General features: G+C 55.4%; 2 protein-coding genes across 13 annotated transcripts in view; one reads left to right on the forward strand and one right to left on the reverse strand.

Moving 5' to 3' along the window:
* Positions 1-6,165, forward strand: part of TMEM42 (transmembrane protein 42) — an 11,742-nt gene extending 5,577 nt beyond the window's left edge. The window contains exon 4 of the mRNA XM_025048903.1: positions 2,744-6,165. The gene's annotated coding sequence lies outside the window, so the exon portion shown is untranslated. The remainder of the gene's footprint in view (positions 1-2,743) is intronic.
* ZDHHC3 (zinc finger DHHC-type containing 3) overlaps positions 21-11,107 on the reverse strand; it is a 46,725-nt gene continuing 35,638 nt past the window's right edge. For 10 of the 12 annotated variants that reach the window (XM_025048900.1, XM_025048898.1, XM_015591721.2 and 7 more), the window contains 2 exons: positions 10,808-10,938; positions 21-1,818 (listed from right to left, as the gene is read on the reverse strand). In XM_025048900.1, coding sequence (XP_024904668.1) covers positions 1,561-1,818; positions 10,808-10,938 — 389 coding nt within the window. In that variant the 3' untranslated portion in view covers positions 21-1,560. Of the gene's footprint in view, positions 1,819-6,799; positions 8,476-10,807; positions 10,939-11,107 lie in introns of those variants that run through there. The other 2 variants (XM_006914853.3, XM_025048899.1) reach the window with 1 other exon arrangement.

Below are 11,107 nucleotides of genomic sequence, written 5' to 3' on the forward strand. Positions count from 1 at the left end.
GGGAGACTCTAGCCACTGAGGTCGAGCAAAGAACTTTTTATTCAGAGAAAGGCAAGGTTCGCACCCCGCCCCCCTCCTGGTAGGCCCTGGTTTCGTTTTGACATCAGCTTCAATGCTGTCAGTTTGAGGCCGAGCAGAATGTTATGTTGTCAACAGCGCCACAAGAGAGAATGCCACTGTGGTCACTGATGTGAGGATGTGAGGCTCAGGATGGATCGGGCTGTTACCCACATGACACTGGCTGGGGCCCGGCCCAGCCCAACCCTCCCAGAACGGGCCATGGCCTAGGTCTTGCGCCAAGGTGGCCTCAGTGAGGATAGCGGGGCTGGCTCCCACTCTGCAAGTCAAATGTCTCCCCGCCAACCGATCTAAGAACAGAATGGCTTTGGGGCTGGTGGACAACTCTGCTTTCAGACCAAACTGGCCCCAGGGAAGAGCAGTTTAAAGCTTGTGTGAGGCCATTCCTTAGGACCTTGGAGTTTAGTGCACCCTGAGACTGGTGACCCGCTTCCCTTCTCTGACCTCTAACCTTGCCTCCCCGGGGAGTCTGTGCACATTCCACCATGCGGATGCCCCCAGGGCTGCCCTAGGGGTTAAGACAACCTATGGGCCCCATGGTCAGAGAACAGCTATACCCCAAAGTGGGAGGCAGCTGCGCCCTGCCCTGGCTGGGCCGTCACGGGCTGCAGAGCCGACCTGGGCTGCCTACCTCGTCGTCAATAAATATTAAAGCTGATACAGACCAAGAAAACAGGCCCACAGTCTGAGAGTGGGAGCCCCTGCCTTCCTGGTTGCTCTGCCAGATTTCTGGTTAGTTGTGCCCATGTGAGCTGTTAGACTCCTGCCAGGAGGGAAAGTAAAATTAAGTTCTCATGGGGGAGGTGGGTGAGTCCCCAGGAGCTCTAAATAGGTCCTTCCCACTGCTCCCCACTCCACCTGTGAATGGACAGACCTGTAGCCACGGCAGGACAGCTCCATGCTGTCTGACTCAGGGAAGAGTCTGGCATCTATGGAACTAGATGGTAAAACGCTAGAAGCCTGCCATGCCTAGGTACGAGGAAGGTCTGATTCAGGCAGGCAGCAGGGGGAGCCCCTTCCTGACTGGTTTCCTGATGTCAGTGTCCCACCCTGCATCCCTGTGGTGTCCCTGCCCCGTCTTTCCCTCATGATGTCATGGCCTTAGTTCTCAGAAGCCAGAAGGCAGGGCCCCAACCTTCCCGAGAGAAGACAGACGTCACGAGAAACGCCAAAGGCACGTTCTTTCCTGCCCTGGGCTGCCCTGCTCAGCTCCCTTGGCTGCGTGAGGACGCCCAGGCGGATGCTCCTGGCAGTCCGTCTCCGGGCACGCCTTAGACCCAGAGAAAGTCTTGTCCTCGGTCACCCTAGTCCACCCGCACCCCAACCTGGCCCAACGTGGGGAGAGGGAGGGGGTGTTACAGAGGGTGGCAGTGGCCTGAGGGAGGCAGCGGGGTGCAGGGGAGCGCGTCGTGCCCGTGAGCCCCGTGGCCACAACGCCAGGTTGACAGCGACTCTTCAAGTCCGGCTCTCCCCACAGCAGCATCACTCATCTGTCACCTCCACAGAGTCCTCGTCCTTACTCTCCCCTGAACGCTCCTCTGTCATTTCCGTATTGTCGGTCTCTGACGTTGATGCCACCTGCTGCACCCAGTCCCTGTCACTGAGCGGCTTTGGATGCCACGGTCCGGAGAAGGGGTTGAACCAGTTCAGGGAAAAGCGCCCACCAAAGATGTCTTGTACCAACTTCCAGCTGCCCCTGTACTCCCTGGGCTGATGCTTTCGTTTGAGGCGCTCGATGCCCTAGAGGGACAATGGGATAAATGGGGTCAACATGGCACAGCTGCGCCCTCGAGCACACCCCCACCCCTCCGGCCCTGGTACAGCAGAACATTGCGGCCCAGGGCACATCCTGGGCTGGGAGGCCCCTCAGAAGGTGAGGGGGCACGGGTGGGGGGTGGCGTGGAGTGGCACAGCAAGCAGGGCCTTCGAGGAACTGGGTGGTGCCTCCCACCGGCCCCCGGCCCTCCCCTCCCCGCTTCCTCCCACGGGTGTGAGGGCTGCCCGGCCTCGCTAAGCAGGGCCAGCTGTGCACAGGGGCCAGGCAGCTGAGTGGTCTAGTAAACATCCCAAGCCTCTCCGGGCGTGCGCTGGGCCACCTGTCCCAAGACCACTAAAAAGGTGACACCTCCCTAGGTATTCTAAGCCACTACCCCCATAGTAGGCGCAGCAAACTTAGCATGATGACAGGGTGAAGGGGAGAGCACAGGATACAAACGACACGTGAGGGGAGGGAGATGTGTGTGCAGCTGGTGACAACATGCAGCGGGCAGCTGGAGGGAGCACAGGGTCACTGTGGGGAGGCAAAGGCTGGCGTCAGGCCCGCTCATGCAGTAGACACACCCTATGGCCTCTCCCAAGCTGCCCACTCACCTGCCGCTGGGTGTTGGCTGCGACTCAGCCACCTGGCCACAGAAAGAGCGTGTTGGGTAAGGGGAGAAGCTTCAAAGAGTTAAAGGTGCAGCCAGGCCAGCTCTGCAGGCCCACGACACCCTCCACAGAGGCTTTCGCCCGCCAGCAGGGCGTGGGCTTTCTCCGTCTCTTCCAGAAGCCAGGGGACCTGCTCATTCACCCACCTCCCTCAGAATGGCCCCGAGTACCTCGTTCTAGGTTTTCCTTTTCACACAAGATCCTGCATAACTGGTCTCTAATCCTTTCTGTTAAGCAGAAAGAGACACTGAGGCACGCACGCAGACTGAGATCTGACCATCCCCTGGGCTACTTCTTCCCTCGCCATCACAGAGATGTAAGTTTCTTGGCTTTTGAAAAACGTGTAGGTTAAAGAATCTGATTTCAAAGTGTCTCCTCGTAAGATACTTATTAATTACAAAGGGTAAAACAGTAACTTTACGATAAGGAAACTGCAGATGTCACCTTAGCCACGTCAAAGTCAACATCACCAATAATGAGACGTATCAACATCATGTGCCTTCACATACAGTGCATGGAGAAAGACAGAACGCCTTCAGCAGTGTTCCTGGCCCAAACGCACGACCTGTCTAGTCCCGAGAAAACACCAGATGAATGCATATAGAAGGATATTTCACAGAATACCTGGCCCATAATCTTCAAAAGGTTCAAAGTCTAGTGAAAATGTTTTAGAACCAGATAGAAGTGGTGCTTGTATAATATTATGAATGCATCGAATGGCACTTTAAAATGGTTAATTTTGTTATGTGAATTTCACCTCAATTGAAAAAAAAGGTCAAGTTCATAAAAGACAGAAAAAGACTGAGGAACCCTCATGGATTGGAGGAGACTAGAGATGTGACAAATGATGCACTGTGGCATCCTGGAACAGAAAGGAATATTAGTGGGACAACTGGAGAAGTCTGAATAAAGTATATAGATTAATTAATAGTATTGTATCAATAAACTTCCAGGTTTTTATATTCGTATTATGGTTATGTAAAATTTTTACAGTAAAAGGACTGATTAAAGGGTATATGGGTATTTTGTCAGTCTGATATTATTTCACAGTAAAAAGTTTTTAAAAATAATCTGAGACAAAGATTTCTGCAATACAATCTTGAACAGAGTTATAATAATGAAAAGTTGGAAACAATCAAAATGTCTAATAATGACGACTGTGTAAATTATCCTGTAAAGCAGAGCACTATGCAGTTATTAAAAATGGTGTTTGGACATTTTTACATGACATTGGAAGATTCTGTTCATGTGGTGGCAAGTGAAGAAAGCAAAGTTGCACATGACATCATCATGGAAACTGTGGTTACCTTTGGGGATGGGGTTTTAGATGATTTGTATTTCTGTGGACTTCTCACATACTCTTAAGTTTTCACCAATGCACAGGTGTTACTTTTACAAGTAGATAAAAGAGCTGTTTCAGAAAATGGACCTTGTTGACAGTCTCGAGGGAGCCGCATGTGGTTCATGAGCACAGGACACCGCTCGGCCTGCGGACTAGCCCCTCACCAGCTGGGCCCTGCTGAGCAGAAGCGGCAATGGCCAACTGAGGTGACTTGCTTTGGGGATCCTGCATCCTTTCCTGGGTGACCATCCGCAGTGTGTCAAGAGAGGGGTTTTAACCACGATTGCAGGGAAGCTGAGACCCGTGTTTTGAGGGAGACGGTGGGGAAAGGAAGTCTTCGGTGTGGGAGGGCGGACTGGCCAGTGGCTTGTGTCTGTTTCACTGTGAATTCCTTATCTTCTGTGATGTGTTCGCAGCTCAGACGTGTATTTACAAGACACGAGAAAAAGCCCCATGGGCGTGGAGGCCCCCAGAGGGAAATGAAAGGCCAGGATGTGTGCACGTGTCCACCCCAGGCTCCGACGACTCACCCACACCATGCCCATCTGGATGCCCATCTGGAGGACCCCAGCTACTCTCTCCCTTTGCCCTTCTGGGCCAGTTCTTCACCCAAAGGGCCCGTTGGTGTCCAGAAGCCATCGGACAGATGAGATGTGCAGGACCGCGCGACACACCAGGTCTTGGCTCCCCTTCAGACACGTTGTTTTCTCAGCGCTCATTTGCTGCGAGGCCACGGGTTATGAGGGAAGAGGGGCCGCAGTGGGCACAGCCCCTCAGCGCCACCGAGCCCAGCAGCACGCAGCAGGCAGCAGGGACCACCTGTAAGGCGACCCCCGCAAGCCCCACGCGGATTCTCGGACTTGAGCATGCGTCAGACTCACGGCCGGGCTGCTGAAATCCAGGTTGCTGGGCCCCGCCCTCAGAATGGGGCCTGAGAATGTGCATTTCTAACAAGCTCCTAGGTGCTGCCGATGCTGCTAGTCTGGGGGCCACCCTTCGGATGTGCTGCCTCGGTGCGTCACCACAGACTCTCGAGAGTGACGCTAGCAAAATCTTCTCTCCACATTGCTTTGGTATTTAAGGGCCCCTTCTTGGCTGGGCCTCCGCACCCCTGGTTGGCTCACCCCTCAGGCTGACGCACTGTAAGTCTCGAGAAAAACTTAAGACCCATTAGCCTGGCTGGGACAGCCCAACCTGCCTCCCAAGCCCTGGGGCTTCTGTGCAATGCGACCTCACCTACGTGGTTGATAAACTTTTCCTACATTGAGCTCATCTGAGAGCTTCCTGCATTAGGAAGGTGGATTCTAACTTTCTAGGCGGCCTTGCCAGAACGAGCGAAAAGTGGTTATTCAAGGTGTCTTACTTTTGGTTCTTCCAAGAAAAAAGTATTACAAAAATGAAATGGTTATGACTGAAACGAGACTTGGCACGTGCACTGCTACCCAAATTCATCTTGCGTGTGTGATGTCACCAAGCCGATGTAAATCTGCAGATTTGTTTGGACCTAGGGCTTTTGCATGTTCAGCCTGGTTGCCAGGAATACGAACCTGAAGCTGACAGGTGGGAAGGAGTCCCCTAATCCCACTCGCCACGTCACCTTCCCCTTCGTTTTCCACTTCCGCTCTGCAGAGCCCACGTTCTGAAAGGCCACGGCTGCTGTTGGTGCATTTTCCCACGTGTGCACCACTCACTGCTGTCAGAACCCGGCGCCGAGCCCCGGAGCTGCGCTGCCTTTGTGGAGAGCGGCGGTCCCCAACCTTTGTGGCACCAGGGACCGGTGCTCCTATGAGAATCTAATGCCTGATGACCTGAGGTGGAGCTGAGGCGGTGATGCCGCTGGGGAGCGGCCCCAAGTGTAGGTGAAGCTTGGTGTGCTCGCCTGCTGTTCACCTCCACTGGCCACGGCCCGGGGGTTGGAGACTCCTGGTGTAGAGAAGTGTCCTCTTTCATTAGACGTCTGGGAATCTTGAGGAGAGTTCAGGAGAGGCCCACTGCTTCCTGTGCCACGCCAGGCTGGAGACCACTCACTACACTGTAAATGACAGCCACATGCCTTGTGCTCTCAGCGTGTTCTCCGTCTCAATGAAAACGAAGCCGGGATCACTTCCCACAGGGGACCTTGTGGCAGGCCTGTCCTCTGAGGGCAGCGCTGCCCTCTAGCTTGAGGAGTGGGGGACATTCATCCTTTCAGCTAAAGGCCTCGTAAAACCCCAGAGGCGGAATCACTAGGGCGATTCGGCAGGAACCTTCCTCTCGGGGGACAGACGCAGTTGCTCAGGTTTAAATGATGAGCTTCTATCTTTAGGACTCAAAAAAAAGTACATCTTCAGCACTATCTACTGCATTCCTTAGTAATTCCATGGGGGAAAAGAACTTGGGTCACTTTAAAAAAATGCCCTTGAAGATAGGGTGGAGGGCATCCAAACACTTGGAACTATTCCTGGCCTCCCAGGGGGTGGGGCCCGGAGGACCAGAGCCTGCCAACCTCAGCCTTGACCGCAGCAGACAGAGCGCAATGGAGCCAAGTCAAAGTTAATGACAGAGTCACAGAGTTCTTTGGTTAAACACCAAAGGGGTGACGGAGAACCCCTCGAAGCACACGCCAGGGCCGTCTGGCAGGCTGTCAGCACTTTCCTCTGGCTGCCCACTGGGTGGGCAGAAGAAAACGGTCTCACCCCCCCCAGCCAACCCTAGACGCAAACGCCGCAGACCTGATGACCTTTTCTGTAGCAACTGAGGATCCACAGCACAGGGAAGGCATCCGGGCCGCAGAGCCCGGTGGGCGAGCTTGGGCGAGCTTGGTCAAGACAGGGACTGAACGGCCTTTAAGAACAACACAGTGAAAACCACATTCAAGAGAGGAAGCAATGAACACAAAACACCCAAACTCACGACGGCTGGACCATCGGCTCTCCCCGCAGGGTAAGGCCGAGAGCAGAGCGCAATCAGAACGGGCTTTGGAAAAATTTTATTGCATTTTGTTTCCATGTGGAAGCACTGACAGAAGTGAAGAGGCAGCATGTTCCACTTACTTTTCTGAAAAAAGTCACATGGCTAGATTCACGGTCCCCCGATCCAAGCCTGGATTTAGTAGACCTTGTCCCCCACCCCCACCCCAAGCAAAAGCTGAAAAAAGAGGTTTGTGGTGATTGCTTAAAAAAACAGATCCACGTGTGAGAGTGCAGATGGTTAGGATTCTGATTTCTGTGGTTTTCGCATTTGATGGGCGCTCCCTGTCTCACCAACCCCAGTCTCCGGGCCCTGCTCCTCCAGGTGACTCCACACAGGAAGTGTCCCCAAGCGGAAAAGCTACCAGCCCCAGCACCGAAGGCTCAGGTGTGCCTGCCGACTCCAGGGACAGGGACGGGGACGGCCATCTGCCAGCTCTGCAAAGCTAGGGGCCTGGAAGGTCGCCCTTGCATCGCGGTCTGTCTCACGTCAGGACGAGTCTCCCAGGTTAAAACAGACGAGATGTGGGTACGTGCACATTTATGGGTCTAACACATCAGAAAGTGAACCCACTTTGGAGATTTACAAAATGAGGAAGAAAGGCTGATGGCGGAGCTGCCCGTCTGGGGCGCGGCTGTCTCAGCAGTGACACTGCTGGCCGAATTCCTGCTAGGAGGGCAGGGGGCGGGGGCCGGTGACAAAGCAAGCGGACGGAACAGAGAAGCATGGCGCTCGCCTGACATTACGTGATTTTTTTCTTCTGATTGTATAAGGCATTTTGAACTGGAAAGACTTCTTTCCTTCATACTCTCCCAAATAATCCTAGGGAATGTAACTGGTGATTCAGACCACAAATAAGACCCCTTTCACCTGCCCCCACCCCCACCCCCGCCCTCCCAGTCATTCCGCACACCCCGAGTCCACAAAGTACAAGGCAAGCAACTGATTTCGTGGATTGGGAGGCAAACTGTCCACTGAGGGATGAGGTCACTGTGTCAAGGGCCCTGCTTAGGGCTCCAGCCCTGATCCTGCTCCGCTAGGCCACCGGGGGTAAGCATCCGTCTTCGATGAGGTTTTAAGTCCCATTTGGGGGCTGCCTCCTGGGCAGTGGGAGGTCACAGGCCCTCCTAAGCTTCCCCAACCAGGGGTCCGGACTGGTCCATCCACGCACCAGCATCTCGTCTCGCTCAGTTAGTAGAAGTGGGCATGGCCTGGACACAGCGCCCTCCACGTTAGTCATGCGAGACAGAACAGCAGAGAGGAAACCAGAGGCCAGAGAAGTGATTTTAAAAAGGAAAAAAGAAGAGCAGCTTCGGTCACCAAAAAATAGAAAGGATGATCTTTAAAAAATCAAACATGGGGACATTTTTTTTTCTCTGCAATGCTCAGCCATTTTACTTGAGACATAAAAAAGTTTTAGAGTAGTTTTTTTTTCTCAGTTTAAACATTCATGAAAATGGATCGGACGGTAGTGCTGTGATGTGGTTTGTGTCTGAGTGGCCGTGCTGGCCAGGGGTCCTTCAGACCACATACTGGTACGGGTCTGCCTTCCCTTGGTCTGGCGTGGCAAAGGGGCTGGCCCAGCCTAGAGAGAAGGGGTGGCCAAAAACGGCTTTCATGTTCATCCATTTTGTTTTTTTAGCCCATCTTCTCTCTTCCTTTTTCAATTGTTCTATTCCCTGAAAACAAGAACAATCATACTTTCAGTCAAGCACTTTACTGCTGTGGGTTTGGGGGAGGGGTGTCCATTAGCTTGAGGTGAACGCAGTCAACGCTTCCTCGTTAAAGCTATAAAGCTAACTACATAATACATCTTTCTTCCCTTTCTCTCATAAAAACGTTTTAAAAAAATCATATTGTTCTGTGGGGCGGGGTGGGCACATGTTCACAAGTCCCCCCAGGAAGGGCAGGGGAATGAGCACAGTCAGCAGGCACCTAAGCCATTGCTCCTAGTCTGCCGATCCGATGTGCTTTGTCACGTGATGGGGACATCTACGCAGACTTTGGGGACTTCGCTGGGCTCTGCAGAAGCATTTCTGGCCGGGTGCTGGGCTGTGTGTGGGAGGGCTGTGAAGGCTTCAGGAAGCCTCAGAGCTGGCGATCGTGACTTGGGATCAGTTCATTGGAAGTTTGAAGTTAGTACGACCACTTTGCAGACAAAAAAAAAAAGGAACGAATCAAATGGCTGCTCGGGCGCTGCCAGTCTCGCCAGCCTGGGAGGTGAAGAAGCACCTACTTAGTGGGGCTGGCGAGGCACGGCTGAGACGGCGGGACAGCGGGGAGAGACCATGGGTGAGGGGAGAAGTCACCAGACGAGGAAGGAGAAGGAATTAGTACAGGTTAGAGGGGTCGCACGGACAGACCAGTCAGCCTCGGTCATGGCCAAGGTCTCATGGGGAGAAGTGTGACCTGAGGCCACCTCAGCAGTTGTCACGGAGCCTGTACCACGCCCCCTGCCCGTTAAGTCTCAAAGGAAAAATGGGGGCCGGCGAAGAAAGCCGGTCCCCGCCTTCTTCAGACGGGGCTGGTCAGTGGGCAGGGCCAGGGCATGTGCCCTGCCCGGCGCACGGGAGAAGCAGCCTGGCAGGAGCGCGGCCCGGGGCGGCCTGCCACGGTCTCCTGTGAGGTGGGGGAGCGGGGAGCGGGGCTGAGGGGACAGCGCAGTCTGAGTCTCTGTTCACAGGCTACGGACCAGGAAGGCCGGGGTGAGGGGAAGACACCGTCCCCGTGGCCCATGGGGCCTCCCCACTTCCCCTGCCCGTCCCAACGACTCCCTGCAGGAACGGCCTGCGAGCTCTCCTGCGGACTCCCCCAGACCCTGGGTGTGTGGCCTGGCAGCACAGTCACCTCTGGTCCCCACAGGTCTCATGCAGAGAAGTCATGTCGTTTAGTGCTTGGATACATGGCTGGATCTACATCACTGGTGGCTGTTTTTACAGAAACTCTTTCGCAATGATGTTATTTCTTACAAAAGCAAGAAGTTGCTGAGAGCCACCCAACTTCTAAACTCTTGGGAGTCCCACAGATACAAATGACGGCCCCTGGCAGCCAGGCAGCGTCGTACTCCTCGGCACGCTGACACGGTGACACGCTGACGTGCCACACCCATGGGGAGGTCTCTGCCTCCCTGTGAGCTTCCATCTAAGGCTGACTACCCAACGGGCCCGAAGCTACCCCGGCCCCTCGGGGTCCTCGTTGACTGCTGAGAGCTGCCACTGGAGGGGACCCTGGGAAGCCAGGAGGAGTGCCCTGGTGAATGCATGACCTTATGACTCTGCTCCTTCCTTCTGGCACCCCTTACTGGGGCTCCAAAGCCAACAAGGGAAGAAAGGCCCATGTCACGCCATGGACTGACCACCTTGAGGCTTCTGAGGAAGGTTGGGAGGTGGTGGCAGTGGCCCCAGGGGAGCGGGCTCCAGTCCGGCCAGCAGCTTCGAAGCTCCCAGACAAGGAGCTGGGAGTAGGTGGAAGGTGGGGACAGGGAAAAGGCAACCAACGAGGACCAGAGCTGGGCCAAGCAGAGGTGACCTGGAGGCCAGGTGGGAGCTTGCTACCAACTGATCTGGGGCTCTCGGTGGGGCTGTCTCCTGACTCCGCCCTCGGGACCTAGTCACGAAATCGCCTCCTCTGGGACACTGACCCTGCTTAGGCCATCCGGGTCAGGGCACCCTTTGTCCACTACCTTGTCTGCAGGCCTGTGGCCCCGGACGGGAAGGGCGTTCCAGTGCCCGGCAGAGTGCCCGACACCAAGCAGCGGTCAGACAGAACCATGTTGGGAGGACGGAAGGACTTGTGGCCAAGGGTGCCCTTCCCCAAGGCTGCGGGGCCCCTTCCTGGTGTGACCTGCCACGCCAGCCCCACGGCAGGGAGACCTGAGTGTGCGTGAAGACCCAGTGTTTCTGCACGCCGGGGCCTGGCCTGGGGCTCCCAGGTGTGGCCCGCAAGCAGCGCCCCAGCAACACCTGCCCAGGTGAGCCCCTGTGCAGAGGTGGTGGCCGGCCGTCCGCTTACCGTCTCGTCCGTGCAGATGGAGTGCACCTGGGTCCCAAACATCACCGATGTGAAAATGAAGAAGAGCAGCCCCTCGAAGCACAGCAGGATCAGGAGGATGACCGTCGTGGGCGGCGAGAAGGAGCTGCACTCTGAAAGAGAAGGAGCGTGTGGGGCTCAGGGCTGTGGCCCGCTGCCCGCTGCCCCCAGGGCTGCCACTCTGCCTCCGGCCCTGCAGGACCTGGGGCCTCCGGGCCTCGGCGGGGACCACCCTGCCCCAACCTGGCTGCCTCTCCCTCACACGTGCGATTCCTTGCTACT

The sequence above is a fragment of the Pteropus alecto genome, unplaced genomic scaffold (genome assembly GCF_000325575.1).
Source record: "Pteropus alecto unplaced genomic scaffold, ASM32557v1 scaffold156, whole genome shotgun sequence".
Taxonomy (NCBI): domain Eukaryota; kingdom Metazoa; phylum Chordata; class Mammalia; order Chiroptera; family Pteropodidae; genus Pteropus; species Pteropus alecto.